General features: G+C 40.4%; 1 protein-coding gene across 1 annotated transcript; it reads left to right on the forward strand.

Moving 5' to 3' along the window:
* The first annotated feature begins 11 nt into the window (after positions 1-11).
* On the forward strand, positions 12-17,945 carry LOC108438077 (2-epi-5-epi-valiolone synthase-like). The gene is made up of 6 exons (XM_017715621.1): positions 12-157; positions 5,522-5,860; positions 6,773-7,067; positions 8,160-8,399; positions 15,413-15,665; positions 17,556-17,945. Exons 1-6 carry the CDS (start codon positions 12-14, stop codon positions 17,633-17,635), a joined length of 1,353 nt encoding a protein of 450 aa, XP_017571110.1. The 3' UTR covers positions 17,636-17,945.
* Positions 17,946-18,458: the final 513 nt, after the last annotated feature.

The following is an 18,458-nucleotide window of genomic DNA, read 5'->3' on the forward strand; positions in this document are numbered from 1 at the left end:
TCTGGATGATCATGTCCTTCACAGAGGAGCCCAAGCTTACCATCAGTAACTCAACCGCCACTGAATACTGTTTAATCAAAGTTAAAGACACATGGAGTCGACAAATTGGACACTGTGAACATGAACATGGAGAGGGACACCGGTCAGACGCCAAAATGTGAGAAAACCCACTTAATCAGAATTACTTTTTAAGCTGGCATTATTTAACAACACAAGTGCTGTAAATAATAGCATTCCTACTACATAAGTACTAGTTTAAATACTAAATTAGTACTAAATAATGGTGTACAGCATTGTTTTTCCATTGTTTTCTTTTTTGTGGCATCATATAAAATATATAAAACCTTCTAATAAAGTTCTAATTTTACAAATCTATTTCTTTAATGAATTAAAAATTCGATTTTTTTTATTATTTAGAAATGTATTGTTATCATTTTTAATGTTATTATAATTACAGTTATTATTTTTTTAAAATATAGCAATAAACTGTCGTCTATTAAAGTCTATTAAAGTGTAATAGTCATCTCCTGTAGGTGCTAGCAGTAGAGATGTATGCATATGTGTGTGTGTCTATGTGTATGTCTGTGTAGCTGAAATTCCTTTCTATTTAAAGATCTGACCTTACAGTCAGCTCTCACACAGTACATTTTTTTATAGATGAGGTCTCGTTACAGTTATAGTGCAGAGTTTTAAACATGATGCAAATACACAAAGTCTCAGATCTCACCACTTTTATTAACTGCAATAATAATAATAATAACTTTGCAGTTCTGTAATTGTACAGTATTTTTATGGCTTATTAGCAGTCAATGAAATTGCAAATTTGTATGTCTTATTATTATCCACACATTTTAGACCAAGGAATAGTCCCTGAAACGTTCATGCATCAGGCATTTATACTACCAAAAATGATCACTTAGCATATTTTCCACTTCTTTCAACAAATATTTAGGCAAAAATTCACACTCATTTTTAAAGCCTTATATCTTAAAAACTAAAGAAGCCACATGCCTAAAAATGTGTACTCTACCTACTGGCTTTCTTTGCTTCCTAAAAATGTAAAGCAAATATGAGATGCCAAGAATTTATTCTGAAATCTTGTGATTTAAGACATTTATTCACATGCAGTTCTGTGCAAAACTCTGCAGATTCTTTGAGAAACTGAAAGTGAGTCTCCTATAAAGAATGGAAGCTGTAATACAGGTCAGACCACACGCTGAACACTCACACAGCTGAGAGTACATGTAGCTGTTAAGGCTTCTGTGTTATTTTTTGTTAAATATAAGCTTTCTGCTTTTTTGACACAAAAATATGAATAACTTAATCATGGGGGGTGTCACGTGACCCGACTGGAAGGGCCACTTAAACCTGTGCTCCGTTCCGTTTTTACTTTTGGAACTTCCGTTACTTTTATTTCAAACACTCTTTTATTCAGCCGTAAGGAAAAGCTGAGACGACTGACAGTCAGGAGGTGCGAGATATCCCCCTGTTTACATCTTCCCCAGCTGTCGACCACCCTTATCCTCTCAAGGTGACGCTGATTTAGCTGAAATTCGTGCTGTCAGCTCTCGGCTGGGGTCCATTGATAGTCGCTTGGATGCGATAGCGGGGCGTTTAGATAACAGCCCCCCTTTCTTCAGTACCAGCGAGTCTGGCTGACTTATCGGGGAAAGTAACCTCAAACGAATCCCGATTGACGGCGGAAAAATGTCAAAACAGTCGGAAGAGAAGGCAGAAGGGTCGGAGCCCGCAGCTCAGTTTCTGTGTTCAGAGCTTCCAAGACGGCTGGACTTTCCACCGGGCTCCAGGTTTGAAAGTGAGCGAGCGCCCAGGTCGCCTGAGCGTGGCGCTCCTCTTAGTGCGCTGGTCCGATTTCTCCGGTACCCGGACAAGGAGGCTGTCCTCCAAGCTGCAATGAAGAAACGTGACGTGATGCACAACGGCTGATTTTATCAGGATCTTTCAGCGGAGATCCTGAGAAAGCGCCGCGAGTTCAACGAGATGAGACAAACCTTCTCCAGCCGACAGATGTTCCGCGGATTCGCTTATCCAGCCAGGCTACGATGCGTTTATAGCAAGAAGATCCACCTGTTTTCGGCTCCCGTGGCTGCGAAGGATTTTCTGGACGCTATTGAGCGATAAGTAGCTTATCTGAAGTGCAGCCAATCGGCGGTGTTAATTAAGGTGTTTATAGATGAGATAGGAGGTGGTCTATTACTCTCTCAGCTCTCCCTTTGTTGCAACTACGTATTTGTTTTAATGCAGGAATTGGTTGGTTTGGTTAAAATGATAAAATGAGATGGTAAATTTTTTTTTAAATGATTGTAGTAACTGGAGTGGTGTTTGCCAGCCTCCCTTGTTTTTTTGTTTTTTTTACAGCGCTATATTGTTATTTTCTTTTGCGTTTTTAAAATATTTTTGTTTGCTTTTTGGCTCTATGGCTCTGGTGACCTAGTTTTGAATGCGCTTTCGGTTGAGGAGAGAGCTTGGGGTTGGTAGGTGGAATAAATGTAAATGCTTACATTTATATATTACATGAAATGTAAAAGAATGGCACTTCTCATTTTTTCAGTTTTTTTTTTTCAACATTTTTAAAAAAAATACAGATATGAACAGTTTATGTAGATGTATCACCTGGAATGTGAAGGGCCAAGGGCATGTTATTAAAAGGATGAAGATATTAACTTTTCTTTAAAAATAGGGAGCATCAGTGGTTATGCTTCAAGAAACGCACCTAACTGAAATTGAGCATTTGAAACTTAAGAGAGACTGGGTTGATCAGGCTTATCTGCATCATGTAACTCTAATCCTAAAAAAATGGGGTACGGCTATACTGATTGATAAGCGTTTACTCTTGATTAAACAGATTAAACTTCAGACTTCAATTGCATTTTGGATCAAACTCTAGATAGATCCTCTTCTGCAATAAGTAACACCAGATCAACGTCTGTGCTTAAGGAGATGTTCAGTGAATCTGGTTTGGTAGACATCTGGAGAGAATTGAATCCACGGCATAGAGATTATACATTTTATTCCAGTTCACACAATTTGTATTGATTATATCTTTATTCCTAATAATCTACGTGCCATCTCACAAATCGCCTGGCTCAGACGGCTTTCCACCTGAATTCTATAGGGCCAGAGCTTCAACCAATTCTAATTCCTGCATTGCAGGACTTGTTTGTGGATGGTTTAATATCCACCACTTGGAAAACTGCCTCGATTTGTTTACTTTAAAAAAAAAAAAAAGGCAAAGACCCTCAGAGCTGTTCATTTTATAGGCCAATACGTTTTTTAAATGGAGACTACAAAAATCTTGCTAAAGCTCTGGCTCGCAGACTGGAAGCCATGTTATCAAAATGAATGAATCCTGGCCAAACAGATTTTGTGAAAAATCGACTTGGTTCTGACAGCATACGCCGGCTTTTAAATATTGTAGATTTACCACACATAAAAAAAACCTTTTGTTATAGTTTCATTAGATGCCGAAAAAGGCACTTCCTGTTCACTACACTTGAAAAGTTTAATTTAGGCCCACATTTTTGTAAAATGGTTAAACATTTATATTCAGGTCTGCAAGCCACAGTTTCTTCCAATGGAAGAGCAAAAAATTTCTCTTTATGCTGATGTTGTACTGTTATACATAACCAAACTGGACTCATCTATTCCTGCATTATTGCAGTGTGTTTCTCAATATAGTACGTTATCTGGCTATGGGATGAATTACTCTAAGTCTATGACACTACCACTTAATACATCTACCACTTCATCAGCACTGGCAAATTTTCCTTTCAGTTGAGCCATGTCAGGTTTGCATTCAATCCATATTTCTCTTCTCAGTTATCTAATACTGGACTTTTAAATTGGAGTAAACTTGATATTTCACAGATATTTTGTTTGCTCTCAGAGGGTGTTATGATGTCTCTCTCTGAGGTGTTGGACAAGTACAAGTTACTGAAGATTGACTTTTTTAGATTTCTCCAAATTAGACACTTCATTAAAGCTTGAAAGGATACAGGAATGCTGCAAATGGACTTGACAGAGATTGAACTACTTCTGACTAAGCACCACGAGTTAAAAGGCTTGATTTCAAAGGTTTATACCATGTTATCTGATGAATGTTGGTCCTCTTTGCAGATCTTAAAGATATCTGGGAAAGAGATCTTGGGGAGGCTATTATTCAGAATGTCTGGCTTTCTGTCCGTTTAAATTTATACCCTAAGTGCACTTCAATTAAATTACACAAACTCAACTTTAAGTTTATTAATAGATTTTATCTTACACCTTTGCGCTTAGATAGAATATTTCCAGAAAGATCTGACTTATGTTTCAAGTGTGAATTACATAAAGGTACTTTTATTCACTCTTTCTGGACCTGCAATAAAATCAAAACATTTTGGGAAGTGCAAGAAATCCTTACTATAGAGTTTTACGTTATGCCATAAATTATATTTACTCTATGGCCAGTTGGAAGATGCACATCCCTATAATGCTAGACAGATATTTATTCTGCTGGTTTATATTGCTAAAAAACATATTCTACTTCTCTGGTCTTCTCCTCAAGTCCCATCTCTCAATCTGTGGTTTTCTCAAGTAACATCTATATTTTCTCTTGAGAAGTTTACTTTTGATTTACACCAAAAGACAGACATATTTTGGCAAATATGGTTTCCTCTCTGGAATTATATTAATTATTTATTTTAATTTCCAAATGCATTTGTATCTGTAGATTGTTACCTGACAAGTGTCTTAATTAAAAAAAAAAAAAAACCTTAATCATAATACGTAGTCACTGTTTTGACTGGATTTTTTTAGATTTTTACAGAGCCACTATTTATGTTTGTTTTACATTTACTTATCATTAAACTTTTACATATTTTAAATGAGGCCTACTCTTTAAGTAAAAAAGATTTTAGCTGAAATCCTGTCAGAACTTCAGAGGTTGCTGGATGGCATAACTGCAGAGAGACAACATATGAGGTCTAATACAACCTACAAGATCTAATATGATTGGCTTACAAATTTAAAGGGTCTGATTTGATTGGCTTACAACTTACAATGTCTGATATAATTGGCTTACAACTTACAAGGTCTGATATAATTGGCTTACATCTTACAAGGTCTGATATAATTGGCTTACATTTTACAAGATCTGATATGATTGGCTTACAACTTACAAAGTCTGATATTATTAGCTTACCACTTACAAGGTCTGATATGATTGGCTTACATCTTACAAGGTCTGATATAATTGGCTTACATTTTACGAGGTCTGATATGATTGGTTTACAACTTACGAAGTCTGATATTATTGGCTTACATCTTACAAGGTCTGATATGATTGGCTTACAACTTACAAGATCTTATATGATTATCTGACAATTTAGGAGGTCTGATTTGATTGGCCTACAACTTACAAGGTCTGAAATGATTGACTTACATCTAATAAAGTCTGATATGATTGGCTTACAACTTTTGAGGCCTAATATGTTTGGCATTCAACTTTGTTTTGGACTCTTAGCTATGAATCCTCTACTGGACGTTGTGTTACCTGGACAGTGGTCAGTCCGGTCATCTTCACCTACAGAATTGTGGAGTGTGAGAACCTTCTGGATGTAAATAATGACACTTTACTCTTTGGACACATAGCTGACCCTCAAGAGGTTCAGTCCCTCAAGCGAAGTACCAAACTACTGAGGAGGTTTGTGGTCATTGATGAAACTGTTAATTACCTCTATGGAGCCCAGGTGGTTCAGTACTTTGAATCATGGAAAGTGGTGTATAAAATCCTCCCTCTGCCCACCACGGAGGAGAACAAGAACATGACGCTCGTCACCACCATCCTGGAGGAAGTCCACAGGTAATACACTGAAAATGTTTTCTTGAAGAACACTTACGATGTTTGTGTGGCTTTATGTTACAAAAGCAGTGAAAATTAGATGGAGAAAGTTTGTGAACAAACTATATGTTGTTATTAAATCCCAAGTGGTTGTTAAGGTGTTGCTGTGCTATCCCAGGTGGTTGCTAGGATGTTGCTAGACCATTGCAATGGAATCCTAGATGGCTGTTAATATGTATGTTTGTGTCCTAGCAATAATATGAAAAACAAATTGGTTTTGTTGAGCCACCTAAATTCATTTTACATTTCTCAAGCTCTTTTTTTATCCCCTAAGATAAAATGACTTTTTACTGTTCCAGTAGCACAGACATATGCAAACTGCTTCTGTTTTAATTGGCCTGTATTGTGCATCATGCAAAAAGTCTGCAGAACAGATTGAAATTGTAAGGACCCAGGAGGGAAGCTGTGAAGTGGGCAGAGCTGAGATGCTGCAGGCTGAATGGGTGGGGCTAAACTGCTGTTAGCTAAATGGGTGGAACTAAACTAGCACAGGTTGAGTGGGCAAGGCTGAACAGCTGCAGGCTGGAAAAATGGTGTTAAACCACTGTGGATGGAACAGGATAGGCTAAAGTGATGCAGTCTGTATAAGCTTTGGGGGCTGAGTGGGTGGTCTTATGTAAATGTGTCACAACCATTCAAAACAAATTGATTTTGCAGCTGTGTCTCCATATATGGACTGTATTAAAGGGGTAATGTTTTTCCATGACTCAAACCCTTTAAATGTTTCATATATATTTGTAAGCAAGTTGTTTAACAGTAATTATGCTTCCATTATACTGTAATATACATCTACATTATTTTATATATGCCTGTAGATTCATATTTACATGATTACTGTTTGTTTATATATATATATTTATGATCATATCATAGGTTTGGCATTGACAGGCGCTCAGAGCCGATCATTGCAATTGGTGGAGGTGTGTGTTTAGACATTGTTGGACTGGCCGCCTCACTGTACCGCAGGAGGACCCCCTACATCCGTGTCCCCACCACCCTACTGTCATACATTGATGCCAGCGTTGGGGCTAAAACTGGGGTAAACTTCTGCAGCTGTAAAAATAAGCTGGGCTCTTATACGCCCCCTACGGCCACGTTCTTGGACAGGAGCTTCATAAGGAACCTCCCACGCCGACATATTTCAAATGGAATGGCCGAAATGTTAAAGGTACCACTGCATGGACTGGACCACAAAAGCGGTTAGTTACTAAAAACTTAGATATTTAGTTATAATTTTGAATGTTGCTTTACATTTAATTGACATAACTGCAATTAACAAATAACATTAATGTAATAATGTAATTAATTATATATTTACCCAATTATATATACAGGTAAACATCTACCAACAGTCTTTCAGTACTTACTATAAAGTATTCAGTGTCTACTAAGAATTCTTCATTACCTACTATAAATTATTCAATGTCTATGAATTGTTCAATATCCACTATGAATTACTTAGTATCCACTATGATTTATTCAGTAACTGCTATGAATTATTCAATACCCATTATAAATTATTCAGTATCTACTAGGAATTATTCAATACACATTGTGAATTATTTAATATCTACTATGAATGGTTCAGTAACTACTTATTATTTGGTATGTACAGTTCGTTTTTGCAGTTGCAGTGAATTATTCAGTATGCACTATAAATTATTCAGTATGTACTATAAAAGTATTCTGCATCTACTATAATTTATTCAGTATTTACTTTGTATTTTTCAGTATATACTATGAAACAGTAACTTTTATGAGTTCTTGAGCCTCATTTTCTCCTATTGTTTGTAATTGGGTTATTTTTAGACCACAGTATTTTAGTTTTACTGATATTACTACGTAGAGCACTTTGAACTATTCTTGCTAAAACCTAAAATGTTATATCAGTTATTATTATTATTCATTGTCTGCTATGAATTGTTCTGTATTTAAATTGAGACTGTCTCACATATTACCCACATACAGACCTTTGGAGTTATTTGGATTATAGTTTGTGCTATATTTCAAATGTATAATAGTTATATCTATTGTGCAGTTTATATTTGCTATAGTAGTCATATATACATTTATATATCTACATTAATGTAGTTATAGTATGTGCTGTTAAATAAGAATTGAAGTGTAGACCCACATTCGTGCAATTCAGAGTTGAAGAAGTTCAGGATATGAGTGCATTGCCTATCTTATTAAATAATACACAGAAAGTAGATATTAAATGTTACTATGGTATAACCTATCTGTCCTCTCTGTGTTCTAGATGGCTCTGATGAAGCATAAAGGTTTGTTTGAGCTTTTAGAGATGGAGGGGCGGAGTTTACTGGACTCCATCTTCCAGTCTTATAATGTCACTGAAGGGAGTGGCTATACAGATGCCGCCTCGTTGGCCACCAAGGTTGCCATAGTGACCATGCTGGAGGAACTGGCCCCAAACCTGTGGGAGGACGACCTGGACCGTCTGGTGGACTTTGGCCATCTAATCAGCCCTGAGCTGGAAATGGTGCAAAGAATGTTTTTAAGTTGTGTTAAAATGTCAGGTTAGGTTAAACCCACCTGATGAAATCTATGTTTTTATAAAGGCTGATGCGTAAAGCGGTAAATTGGGGGAAAAAAAAATCAGATTTACACTGTTTCCCCCTCTTACCCCTTATGTACCTTGCTGAATGTGTAGTCATATGTAAATGTGTTCATAGTTGTGACATCACAGGCAAGACAAATTCTAAACAGATTGTATCCTCTTTACTTTAAACAGCACCTGCATGTAGTGCTTCAGGTCTGTCCTTCAGACTACATTTATTTTGTTATAAAAAACTTCAGAGATTTGAAACTTGTCTTAGACTCACACCACAGAGACACGAGACTCAACTCAATCTCACACCACAGAGACTCGAGGGTCAAGTCAGTCTCGCACCACAGAGACTCGAGGCTAAGGTCAATGTCGCAACACAGAGACTCCAGACTCAAGTCAGTTTCGCACCACAGAGACTCAAGGCTCAAGTCAATCTCAATTCAGACTCTCACCCTAGAGTCTCAAGACTCGACTCAGACACGAATCTCAAAGACTTGAGACTCGACTCAGACCCAAACCTCAGAGAGTAGAAAATCAACTCAGATTTGCACCTTAGAGACTCGAGACTCCACTCAGACTCACACCTCAAGATACTTGAGACTCGATTGGGACTCACAACTCAGAGACTCAAGACTTAACTCAGACTCAAATCTTGTAGATTAGAGACTTTACTCAGGCTTGCACCACAGAGACCTGAGACTTGACTCAGATTCGAGGCTCGACTCATAGTCTCAAAGACTTACAGTGTATCACAAAAGTGAGTACACCCCTCACATTTCTGCAGATATTTAAGTATATCTTTTCATGGGACAACACTGACAAAGTGACACTTTGACACAATGAAAAGTAGTCTGTGTGCAGCTCATATAACAGTGTAAATGTATTCTTCCCTCAAAATAACTCAATATACAGCCATTAATGTCTAAACCACCAGCAAAAAAAGTGACTACATCCCTAAGAGACAGTTCCTGAAGTGTCAATATTTTGTGTGGCCACCATTATTTTCCAGAACTGCCTTAACTTTCCTGGGCATGGAGTTTACCAGAGCTTCACAGGTTGCCACTGGAATGCTTTTCCACTCCTCCATGACGACATCATGGAGCTGGTGGATATTCGAGACTTTGCGCTCCTCCACCTTCCGCTTGAGGATGCCCCAAAGATGTTCTATTGGGTTTAGGTCTGGAGACATGCTTGGCTAGTCCATCACCTTTACCCTCAGCCTCTTCAATAAAGCAGTGGTCATCTTAGAGGTGTGTTTGGGGTCATTATCATGCTGAAACACTGCCCTGCGACACATGTTTCCGGAAGGGAGGGGATCATACTCTGCTTCAGTATTTCACAGTACATCTTGGAGTTCATGTGTCCCTCAATGAAATGTAACTCCCCAACACCTGCTGCACTCATGCAACCCCAGACCATGACATTCCCACCACCATGCTTGACTGTAGGTGTTGTATCCCACTTTGATGACTCAGAAGAACCACGCAGTACGAGAACCAGTTAACTTTTAATGTAACGTAAAATGCAGTACAGTCGTTTCCTTTTGCGCACGCTTGCCTAGCCCTACTTCACTCTACTTCTAGCACAACTCTGAACTCTCTCATACCACTGGCTCCCCCTAGCGGTTATCCCGACACCACATATCCCTTTCTCTTTAAAGATTTAGCCGTCTGTAGAAATAAGCACTTCCAAATATAACACCACCGTACTAAATGAATAACCATACAATATTCAGAAAATAAGTAGAAGAAATGATCACATGGTTAACAATATGACTGAAATGTAAAACACTCATTCAACACTTAACTGCACTGTAATAAACATACAATAGTGGAACAACCAACTACTCACAATTAGCTATTGTGTATCAGTTAAGACATACACATATTCTGCATTTCTTCCCCTTTTTCCTTTTTTTTCTATTTACATCCTATAGTCTTTAGCCCATACGGGTGCCTTTCTAGACCTCGACGAGGCCCTGACCTGTGTGTTTTGTGTAGGGTGTGTAATGTCAAAGTTCATCAGTGACAGATCACTTGAATCTTGTGTTTCCATTTGCGGAAGTGCAGGTGCCAGGTGAGATGCATTCCAGCACTGTCCATCTGACAGTTCATACGAATACGGTCCCCTCCGTGCCATCACCTTGAGGGGTTTTCCGAACTTAGACTGACTCTTTGGAAGGATTCCAGGTTTCTTCACTCGGACATAGGATCCGCTCTGAAAAGAGACATGTCTTGCACCCCGCCTCTTGTCTGTATATGCTTTGCTTTTGGCTTGTTGTGTCTTAACCCTTTCTGAGACCTCCAGTGGGGATGACGTAGTGCAGGGAACTGGCACCTTGAGACCTGAAACATGGAGCTTCGTGCGCATTAGTCTCCCATGTAACATTTCAGCAGGTGAGCACTGAGTGGTAGCATGCGGAGTTGCATGGTATGCTTGCAAAAAGTCTTTGGTGAACTCTTTCCAGTCCTTGTGTTCTAATGACACAGTCTGCAAGCAGTCCTTCAAACTATGGTTGAAGCGTTCAACCTCACCATTCGCACGAGGATAGTAAACAGATGATGTTCTGTGCACAATCCCTCTTCCCTGCAGAAAGGATGCAAACTCACGAGAAGTGAACTGTGGTCCATTGTCGGATACCAGTTCTTTTGGATTGCCCTCTCTACTGAACACTGAAGACAGAAACTGGATGATCACATGTGTCGTAGCATGTGACACAATAGCAACTTCAGGCCATTTGCTGAAGTAATCTATGAGTGTGATCACAAAGCGAGAGTTTAGGGGCGCGTTGTCAAATGGCCCCATGATGTCAATTGCCAGCTTTTCCCAGGCACTGGTAGGGTATGGCACAGGCTGCATTGGTGTTGGGTGTGTGACAGCTGACTTATCATGTAATTGGCAAGTAACACATGCTTTGATGTGCCAGAGAAATAAGCCTAGATTGAAGGCTTCCTGGTACCACAAGGCGATTTGTACCCTGTACCACACAATCGTCTTGGAGGGACAGTTCATTCTGTAGCTTGAAGTATGGCAGTAGAGCTGGGTCCAGAGCTTTCGCAGACTTAGGCCATCTAGATGTGAGTAACTCACGCAGTTTCGTTTGCACTGGGCATGAGGCGCATGCAGCTTTAAACTCTTCACCTGCAACCGCAGTCAGTATAGAAGTAAGTGCAACAACCTCCTCATCATTATCCAGACAAGAGTCTTCACAACGCAGTGGCAGGCGGGACAAACAATCAGCTGTAACATTTTCCCGTCCTGGTTTATACTGAATGTCATAAGTATATGTCATAAGCCTAGCTGACCACCTAGCTATGCGCATGCCAGCTCTTCCATGGCCTTTTGAGGACAACAGTGTGGTAAGTGGACTGTGGTCCGTTCGTAATGTAAAATGCCTTCCCCACAGGTAGGTTCTCCACTTTTCCGTTGCCCACACACACGCTAGTGCTTCTTTTTCAATGGTGGAGTACTTTCTCTCTGCCTGGGTGAGTGTGCGTGATGCGAAGGCTACTGTTTTTTCAGTACTCTCAGGATGCAGCTGGGTAAGCACTGCTCCGATACCATAGTCTGATGCGTCTGTGGTAACTATGGTGGGTAACTCTGGGTTAAACAATGCAAGAGCAGGGCTGTTCCTTGACCCTCTCAAAACTTTGCTGGGCTTCTTCTGTCCAGACAATTGAAACAGCACCACGAAGCAAGGCACGTAATGGCTCCACTATGGCTGCATAATTTGGTATGAATTTTGCATACCAGGATGTAAGCCCCAAAAATGACCGGAGGCTGACTGTGTCTGTAGGTGGAGGAGCTTGTGACACTGCAGCCACATGTGATGCATCAGGCTGCAGTCCTTTTGCTGACACAGTGTGTCCCAGGAAGGACAGTTCAGGTTGCCTGAAACGACACTTCTCAAAATTCAGTCTGAGTCCTGCCTTGTTTATGCGCTGCAGCACAGACTTCAGATTCTTGTCATGATCCTCAGCTGTTGCCCCTGAGACAATTATGTCATCCAGGTAACATTGGACTCCTACTTGACCCTTCAAGATGATGGACATCATACGCTGGAAACAGCTAGGCGCTGATGCTAGTCCATAAGGGATACGCTTGAAACGAAAAAGACCATCATGCGTGATGAAGGCAGTGAGATTGCGGCTGTCCTCATGCAACATAACTTGGTGGTAAGCACTCTGAAGGTCTAATGTAGAGAAAAGCGTTGCTCCCCGCAATTCTGTGAACATTTCTTCCATATGTGGCAGAGGAAAGCTGTCCACTACCACGCCCTTGTTTGGCTCTCTTAAATCCACACACAGTCTAACTCCACCGTTTTTCTTTCTGGTGACCACTATGGGAGAGACCCATTCAGATGCTTCAATTGGCTCTATTACATCTTGTTCAACAAGCTTCCTTAACTCTGCTGAAACTGCTTCACGCACTGAAAACGGCAGGCGTCGTAGTTTCTGCTGGACAGGCTGGACGTCTGACCGGGTTTTCACTTGATGGAGAAAACCTTTTGCACAGCCAAGAACGTTCTGTTGTGTAGCTACCACCACGGACACTGAGCGGTTGCACGCAGCGGAGCTGACAGTTCCATTGAGTATCTGCAACTGCAAAGCTGAAAATAAGTCCCTGCCAAGCACTGCAGATCCCCGCTGCACAATATATAGCTCAGCCATAACACTGCGGTCATGAAATGTTATGTCGGCTTTCAAACAACCATTGACACTTATGGCATTACCCCCAAAGCTAACCAGGCTTAACTTTGGTGCGGAAAGAGCAGCATGTGAGAAAAACTGCTTATACACCGCCATTGGTAAAATGGAGACAGCTGAGCCTGTATCTACCATTAGTTCAAGTTTCTGTGACTGAGCATTGCCCACCTGAATCTGCACTGTACATGTGATTTTGCCTGTGTCGCGTGCATTACGCTCAATGTGCAAAACTGTCACTTCAGGAGCAGTTACCTCAGAAACTTTCTTTGTTCCTCGACACACTTTGGCAAAATGTTCTTTCTTATTACAGCTCCTGCACATTGCATCTTTAGCAGGACATCCAGGAGAAGTAGCAGCATGCTGTCCTGAGCCACATCTGTAGCAAGTAATTCCTTGAGCATTGTTCCATACACCATGAGGCCGCTGTAATGACGTACCTTTGCCATGGCCTCGACACAGCTTGCCACTGTGCTGTACAGCATGGACTGCACCGTCCGCCGCTCCCATCATGACCTTAGCTTCTGCCACAGCAGTTTCAATTTGTCGCGCTATTGTCATTGCTTTCTTTAGGTCGAGTGGCACTTCTAAGAGCAGTCGTTCCCTAATGCGGGTGGAGCTGGTCTTTTCCACTAGCTGGTCCCGAATCATTTCCTCCTCCATAGCGCCGAATTCACAAGTAGCCGCGAGCTCTCTCAGGGCTGTGATATACTGATCAGTGGATTCACCTGTATGCTGACTGCGTTGGCGGAACCGATAGCGCTCCGCAACTATGTTGACTTTTGGCACAAAGAAATCCTGAATAGCGATTAACGCTGTTGCTTACTTATCGTCCGCAACTGTCAGCGTGTAGAATATTCGTTGACCTTCTGCTCCTAAACAATGGATAAGAAGTGCACGCTTCCTAGCATCAGAGAACTCCTCACCCATGGCTAGTACATAGTTGTCGAACACTCTAATCCATGACTTGAACGGAACGAGTGGTTCACCAGCTGACTGCAGAAACGGTGCGGGTTGGCTTAAGTTCAACATCCTCGTCACCATATGTTGTATCCCACTTTGATGACTCAGAAGAACCACGCAGTACGAGAACCAGTTAACTTTTAATGTAACGTAAAATGCAGTACAGTCGTTTCCTTTCACGCACGCTTGCCTAGCCCTACTTCACTCTACTTCTAGCACAACTCTGAACTCTCTCATACCACTGGCTCCCCCTAGCGGTTATCCCGACACCACAGTAGGCATGACACACTTCATGACACACATCTTTGTATACCTCACCTGATTGCCGCCACACATGCTTGAGACCATCTGAAACAAACAAATTAATCTTGGTCTCATCAGACCATAGGACATGGTTCCAGCTTCTTTGGACGACCAACACGAGGTCTGTTCTGAGTGGACCCTGCTCTTTAAAAATGCTGGATGATCTTGGCCTCTGTGCTGCAGTTCAGTTTCAGGGTGTTGGCAATCTTCTTGTAGCCTTGGCCATCTTCATGTAGCGCAACAATTCGTCTTTTAAGATCCTCAGAGAGTTCTTTGCCATGAGGTGCCATGTTGGAACTTTCAGTGACCAGTATGAGAGAGTGTGAGAGCTGTACTACAAATGTGAACACACCTGCTCCCTATGCAAACCTGAGACCTAGTAACACTAACGAGTCACATGACATTTTGGAGGGAAAATAACAAGCAGTGCTCAGTTTGGACATTTAGGGGTGTAGTCTCTTAGGGGTGTACTCACTTTTGTTGCCGGTGGTTTAGACATTAATGGCTGTATATTGAGTTATTGTGAGGGAAGAATAAATTTACACTGTTATATGAGCTGCACACAGACTACTTTTCATTGTGTCAAAGTATCATTTTGTCAGTGTTGTCCCATGAAAAGATATACTTAAATATCTGCAGAAATGTGAGGGGTGTACTCACTTTTGTGATACACTGTAATACTCAATTCAGACTTACACCTCAGAGACTGCGTACTTGCAGCACAAAGACTCAAGACTCAAGGCTTGACTCAGACTCATACCTCAGAGCTTTGAGACTTGACTCAGAGTTGAACTTTCACACCATTGACTCAAGAGCTGACTTGGACTTCAATTGACGGATTCAATACTTGACTTGAACTCACAACTCAAGGACTTGTCTCAGACACGAACTGTAGAGACTCGATTAAGACTGAATCTTTAGAGACTCTGGACTCAATATCACAGCTTTAATAAGGCTTTTGTGTCTGTGCTGCAGACGGTGCTGCCAGAACTGCTGCATGGAGAAGCAGTGAACATAGACATGGCCTTCATGCTGTACGTGGCTCGAGAGCGAGGCTTTTTAACAGAAGAAGACGTGCAACGCATCATTTCCTGTATGAAATGTCTGGAGCTTCCTGTCTGGCACCAGCAGTGCTCTCTGGATTTAGTGCAGAAATCTCTCAGTGAACGCCTCAAACACTCCGGCGGGAAGATGAGGATGCCTCTGCCTACAGGACTAGGTAAAGCAGGTGGGTCAAAATTGCACCAGTTTGGACCTTTTTCTTTTATATTTTCCACATTTTAGATGAATAGAGAAAAGTATGAAGCAAAGATTGATAAGCTCGAGCCACAAAATCTGAAAATCATCCACATACATACAAGTCTGCCTGACATATAACATGATTCTGATAAAGCGATTCTGAGTCTGATTATTATAAACATAATGCTGATTCTGATAGTGATTCTGATGAGGGGATTCTGATTATCACAGAGGGATTCTGATAGTGATTCTGATTCTGATAAACTCAAGTCAAGTCAGATTTTGTCATTCCAGCTACACCGATCAGGCATAACATCATGACCTCTCTACTCGTACCAGCACAACACACACTAACAAACCACCACCATGTCACTGTTACTGCAGTGCTGGGAATGATCCACCACCCAGATAGTACACACACAGGCAGTACACAATATTAAGACTATGTGGAGTTGTGCAAAAGAGGATGTTACATAGTATGACACAGCAGACTGGCAGATAGCCTAGCATATATGAGCATAGCAGTCACTGAGGTAGCAACCAAAGCAGCAATATACAGTATACAGTATTTCGTTGATACAATAATTCTAGCATCTGTCATTGTTAAAGTGAAGTAAAATGTGCAAAAATGAAAGTGTTTCACTGAAATGCAGGAACTATATCTATACAATGTCCTATAATTTGGAACTGCAAGAAGTATGAAGTGAGTTAGTCCCATATTGTTATGTATATGTGTGCGGGTTCATGTGAGTTAAGGAATGTGATGGCTTGTGGAAAGAAACTGTTGCTTCTATGTCTGGCTATGAGGGCCCAAATGCTGCGATACCTTCTTCCAGATGGCAGAAGAGAAAACAGTTTGTGTGAACATAATGCTAGTTGCTTTTCAGGTGTAGCGTGTGGTGTAAATGTTCATGATGGAGGGGAGAGAGACCTCGATGATGTTTTCAGCTGTGCTCACTGTTTGCTGGAAGGTCTTGCAGTCAGAGGCGGTGCAATTCCCAAATCAGACAGTATTGCAGCTGCTCAGGATGCTCTCTATATGATGACTCTCTATATGGGATGATGGTGTTGAATGCTGAATACTATGAACAGCATTCTAACATAAGTGCACTTTTTCTCAAGAGGAGTGAGGGCCAGATGAAGAGTGGTGGCTATGGTGTCATCTGTAGAGAGGTTGGACTGATATGCGATTTCCAAAGGGTCCAGTGAAGGAGGCAGTTGGGTCTTGATGTACCTCATTACCAGCTTCCTGAAGAACTTCATGATGATGGGTGTGATGCAATGGGACGATAGTTATAGAGGCAGGACACTAGAGTAAGAACTCCTGCTAGCTGGTCTGCACATTCCCTGAGCACGCTGCCAGGAATGTTGTCTGGTCCAACAGCCTTCTGTGGGTTAACTCTGCGTAGAGTTCTCCTCATATCATAACTGATTCTGATTGTGATTCTCATTCTGAAAAAGTGATTCTAATAAAGATATTCTGAGTCTGATTATTTTAAACATGACTCTGATTATGATAAAGTGGTTCTGATTTGAATATTTATAAATGTATTCTGATTCTGACAAAGTGAATCTAATTTTGATTCTTGAGTTATTCTCATTCTGATTAAAAAAGTGGTTCTGATAAGGTGATTCTGATTTTGATTGTGATTCTGATTTTGATTGTGATTCTGATTGTGATTCCTATTCTGAAAAAGTGATTCTCATTGTGATTCAAATTATGATGAAGCGATTCTGATAAAGTGATTCTGATTGTGATTCTGAGACAACATAAAGTCTTTTGCAGGTTCATGTAATATAAATTGACACTGCTCTGATGAGAGTATTAATATTTTAATTTGCACTGTATTAGATCTCCATAATATGTCCTGTGTTTCAGAAATCTTCAATGACATGGATAGCGCCACCTTGTGCCAAGCATTCAAGAAGTGGTGTGAAGAGCTTGGCACTGGACATTAAGACCACTGTCTGAAACTTTAAAAATAAATAAATAGATGCATTAATGAATTTCTGCAGAATGGATCTGGTTCATTTGAACTGAATCTTTTTAATAAACTAGACAAAATGATTTGCAAGTTCAACTGAATCAAATGATTTTAGAGAATCTAGGCAATGAGAACACCACAATTGTGTATGAGGAACATCATCCCATGAAGGAGATAAATACAATTAAACTTGACTTGTGAATCAATGAATCAACTGAAATTTGATTCACTAAAAACAAACTGTTTGTAAGAATCCAACCAGTAAACGTTCTGTAGTATCTGTAGTACAGAGTGTGAACCTAATAAAACTAACAGAATACCACAATGTATTAATACAGATTCCCACTGTGTTTTTGTTTGTTTGTTTCTGCATAATTCAGTGTGTGAGGTGTAAACAGAGTGATTCAGAATGATGTGAAATGGTTCAGATTTATTTACAGTTATGGTGATAGGAACCAGGAGTCACCATGACTACAACACAAATCTAGATATTTAATATCCAAAACCACCAGTGAACCTACACATGTCTTCTGTGCTTTATATGGAATGTTGGTGATGGGAAATGATGATGGTGGACAAATCTAAAATAATAAGTTTTCACTGGGGACAATTTTGCCTCACACCATCCTGCATATTATATATCCCTCCATTGTGAATGGATTTTAAGGCCAAAATTTCATAACCTTTTCATGTAATAGCTTTCTATGAGGAAGCTTTCAGAGGTGGAAGCTTTCAGAGGTTTTTGGCAAAACCACTGTGAACAATTCTGTCTCTATAAGTTTCTCTAGAACTAAGCA

This window comes from Pygocentrus nattereri, chromosome 9 (assembly GCF_015220715.1).
Source record: "Pygocentrus nattereri isolate fPygNat1 chromosome 9, fPygNat1.pri, whole genome shotgun sequence".
Taxonomy (NCBI): domain Eukaryota; kingdom Metazoa; phylum Chordata; class Actinopteri; order Characiformes; family Serrasalmidae; genus Pygocentrus; species Pygocentrus nattereri.

Coding starts and splice junctions, on each gene's coding strand:
- LOC108438077 (XM_017715621.1), top strand. CDS start 12: ATGTCCTTCACAGAGGAGCCCAAGCTTACCATCAGTAACTCAACCGCC. Junction 5,861..6,772: donor ATCCTGGAGGAAGTCCACAG/GTAATACACTGA, acceptor ATCATATCATAG/GTTTGGCATTGACAGGCGCT. Junction 8,400..15,412: donor TCAGCCCTGAGCTGGAAATG/GTGCAAAGAATG, acceptor TCTGTGCTGCAG/ACGGTGCTGCCAGAACTGCT.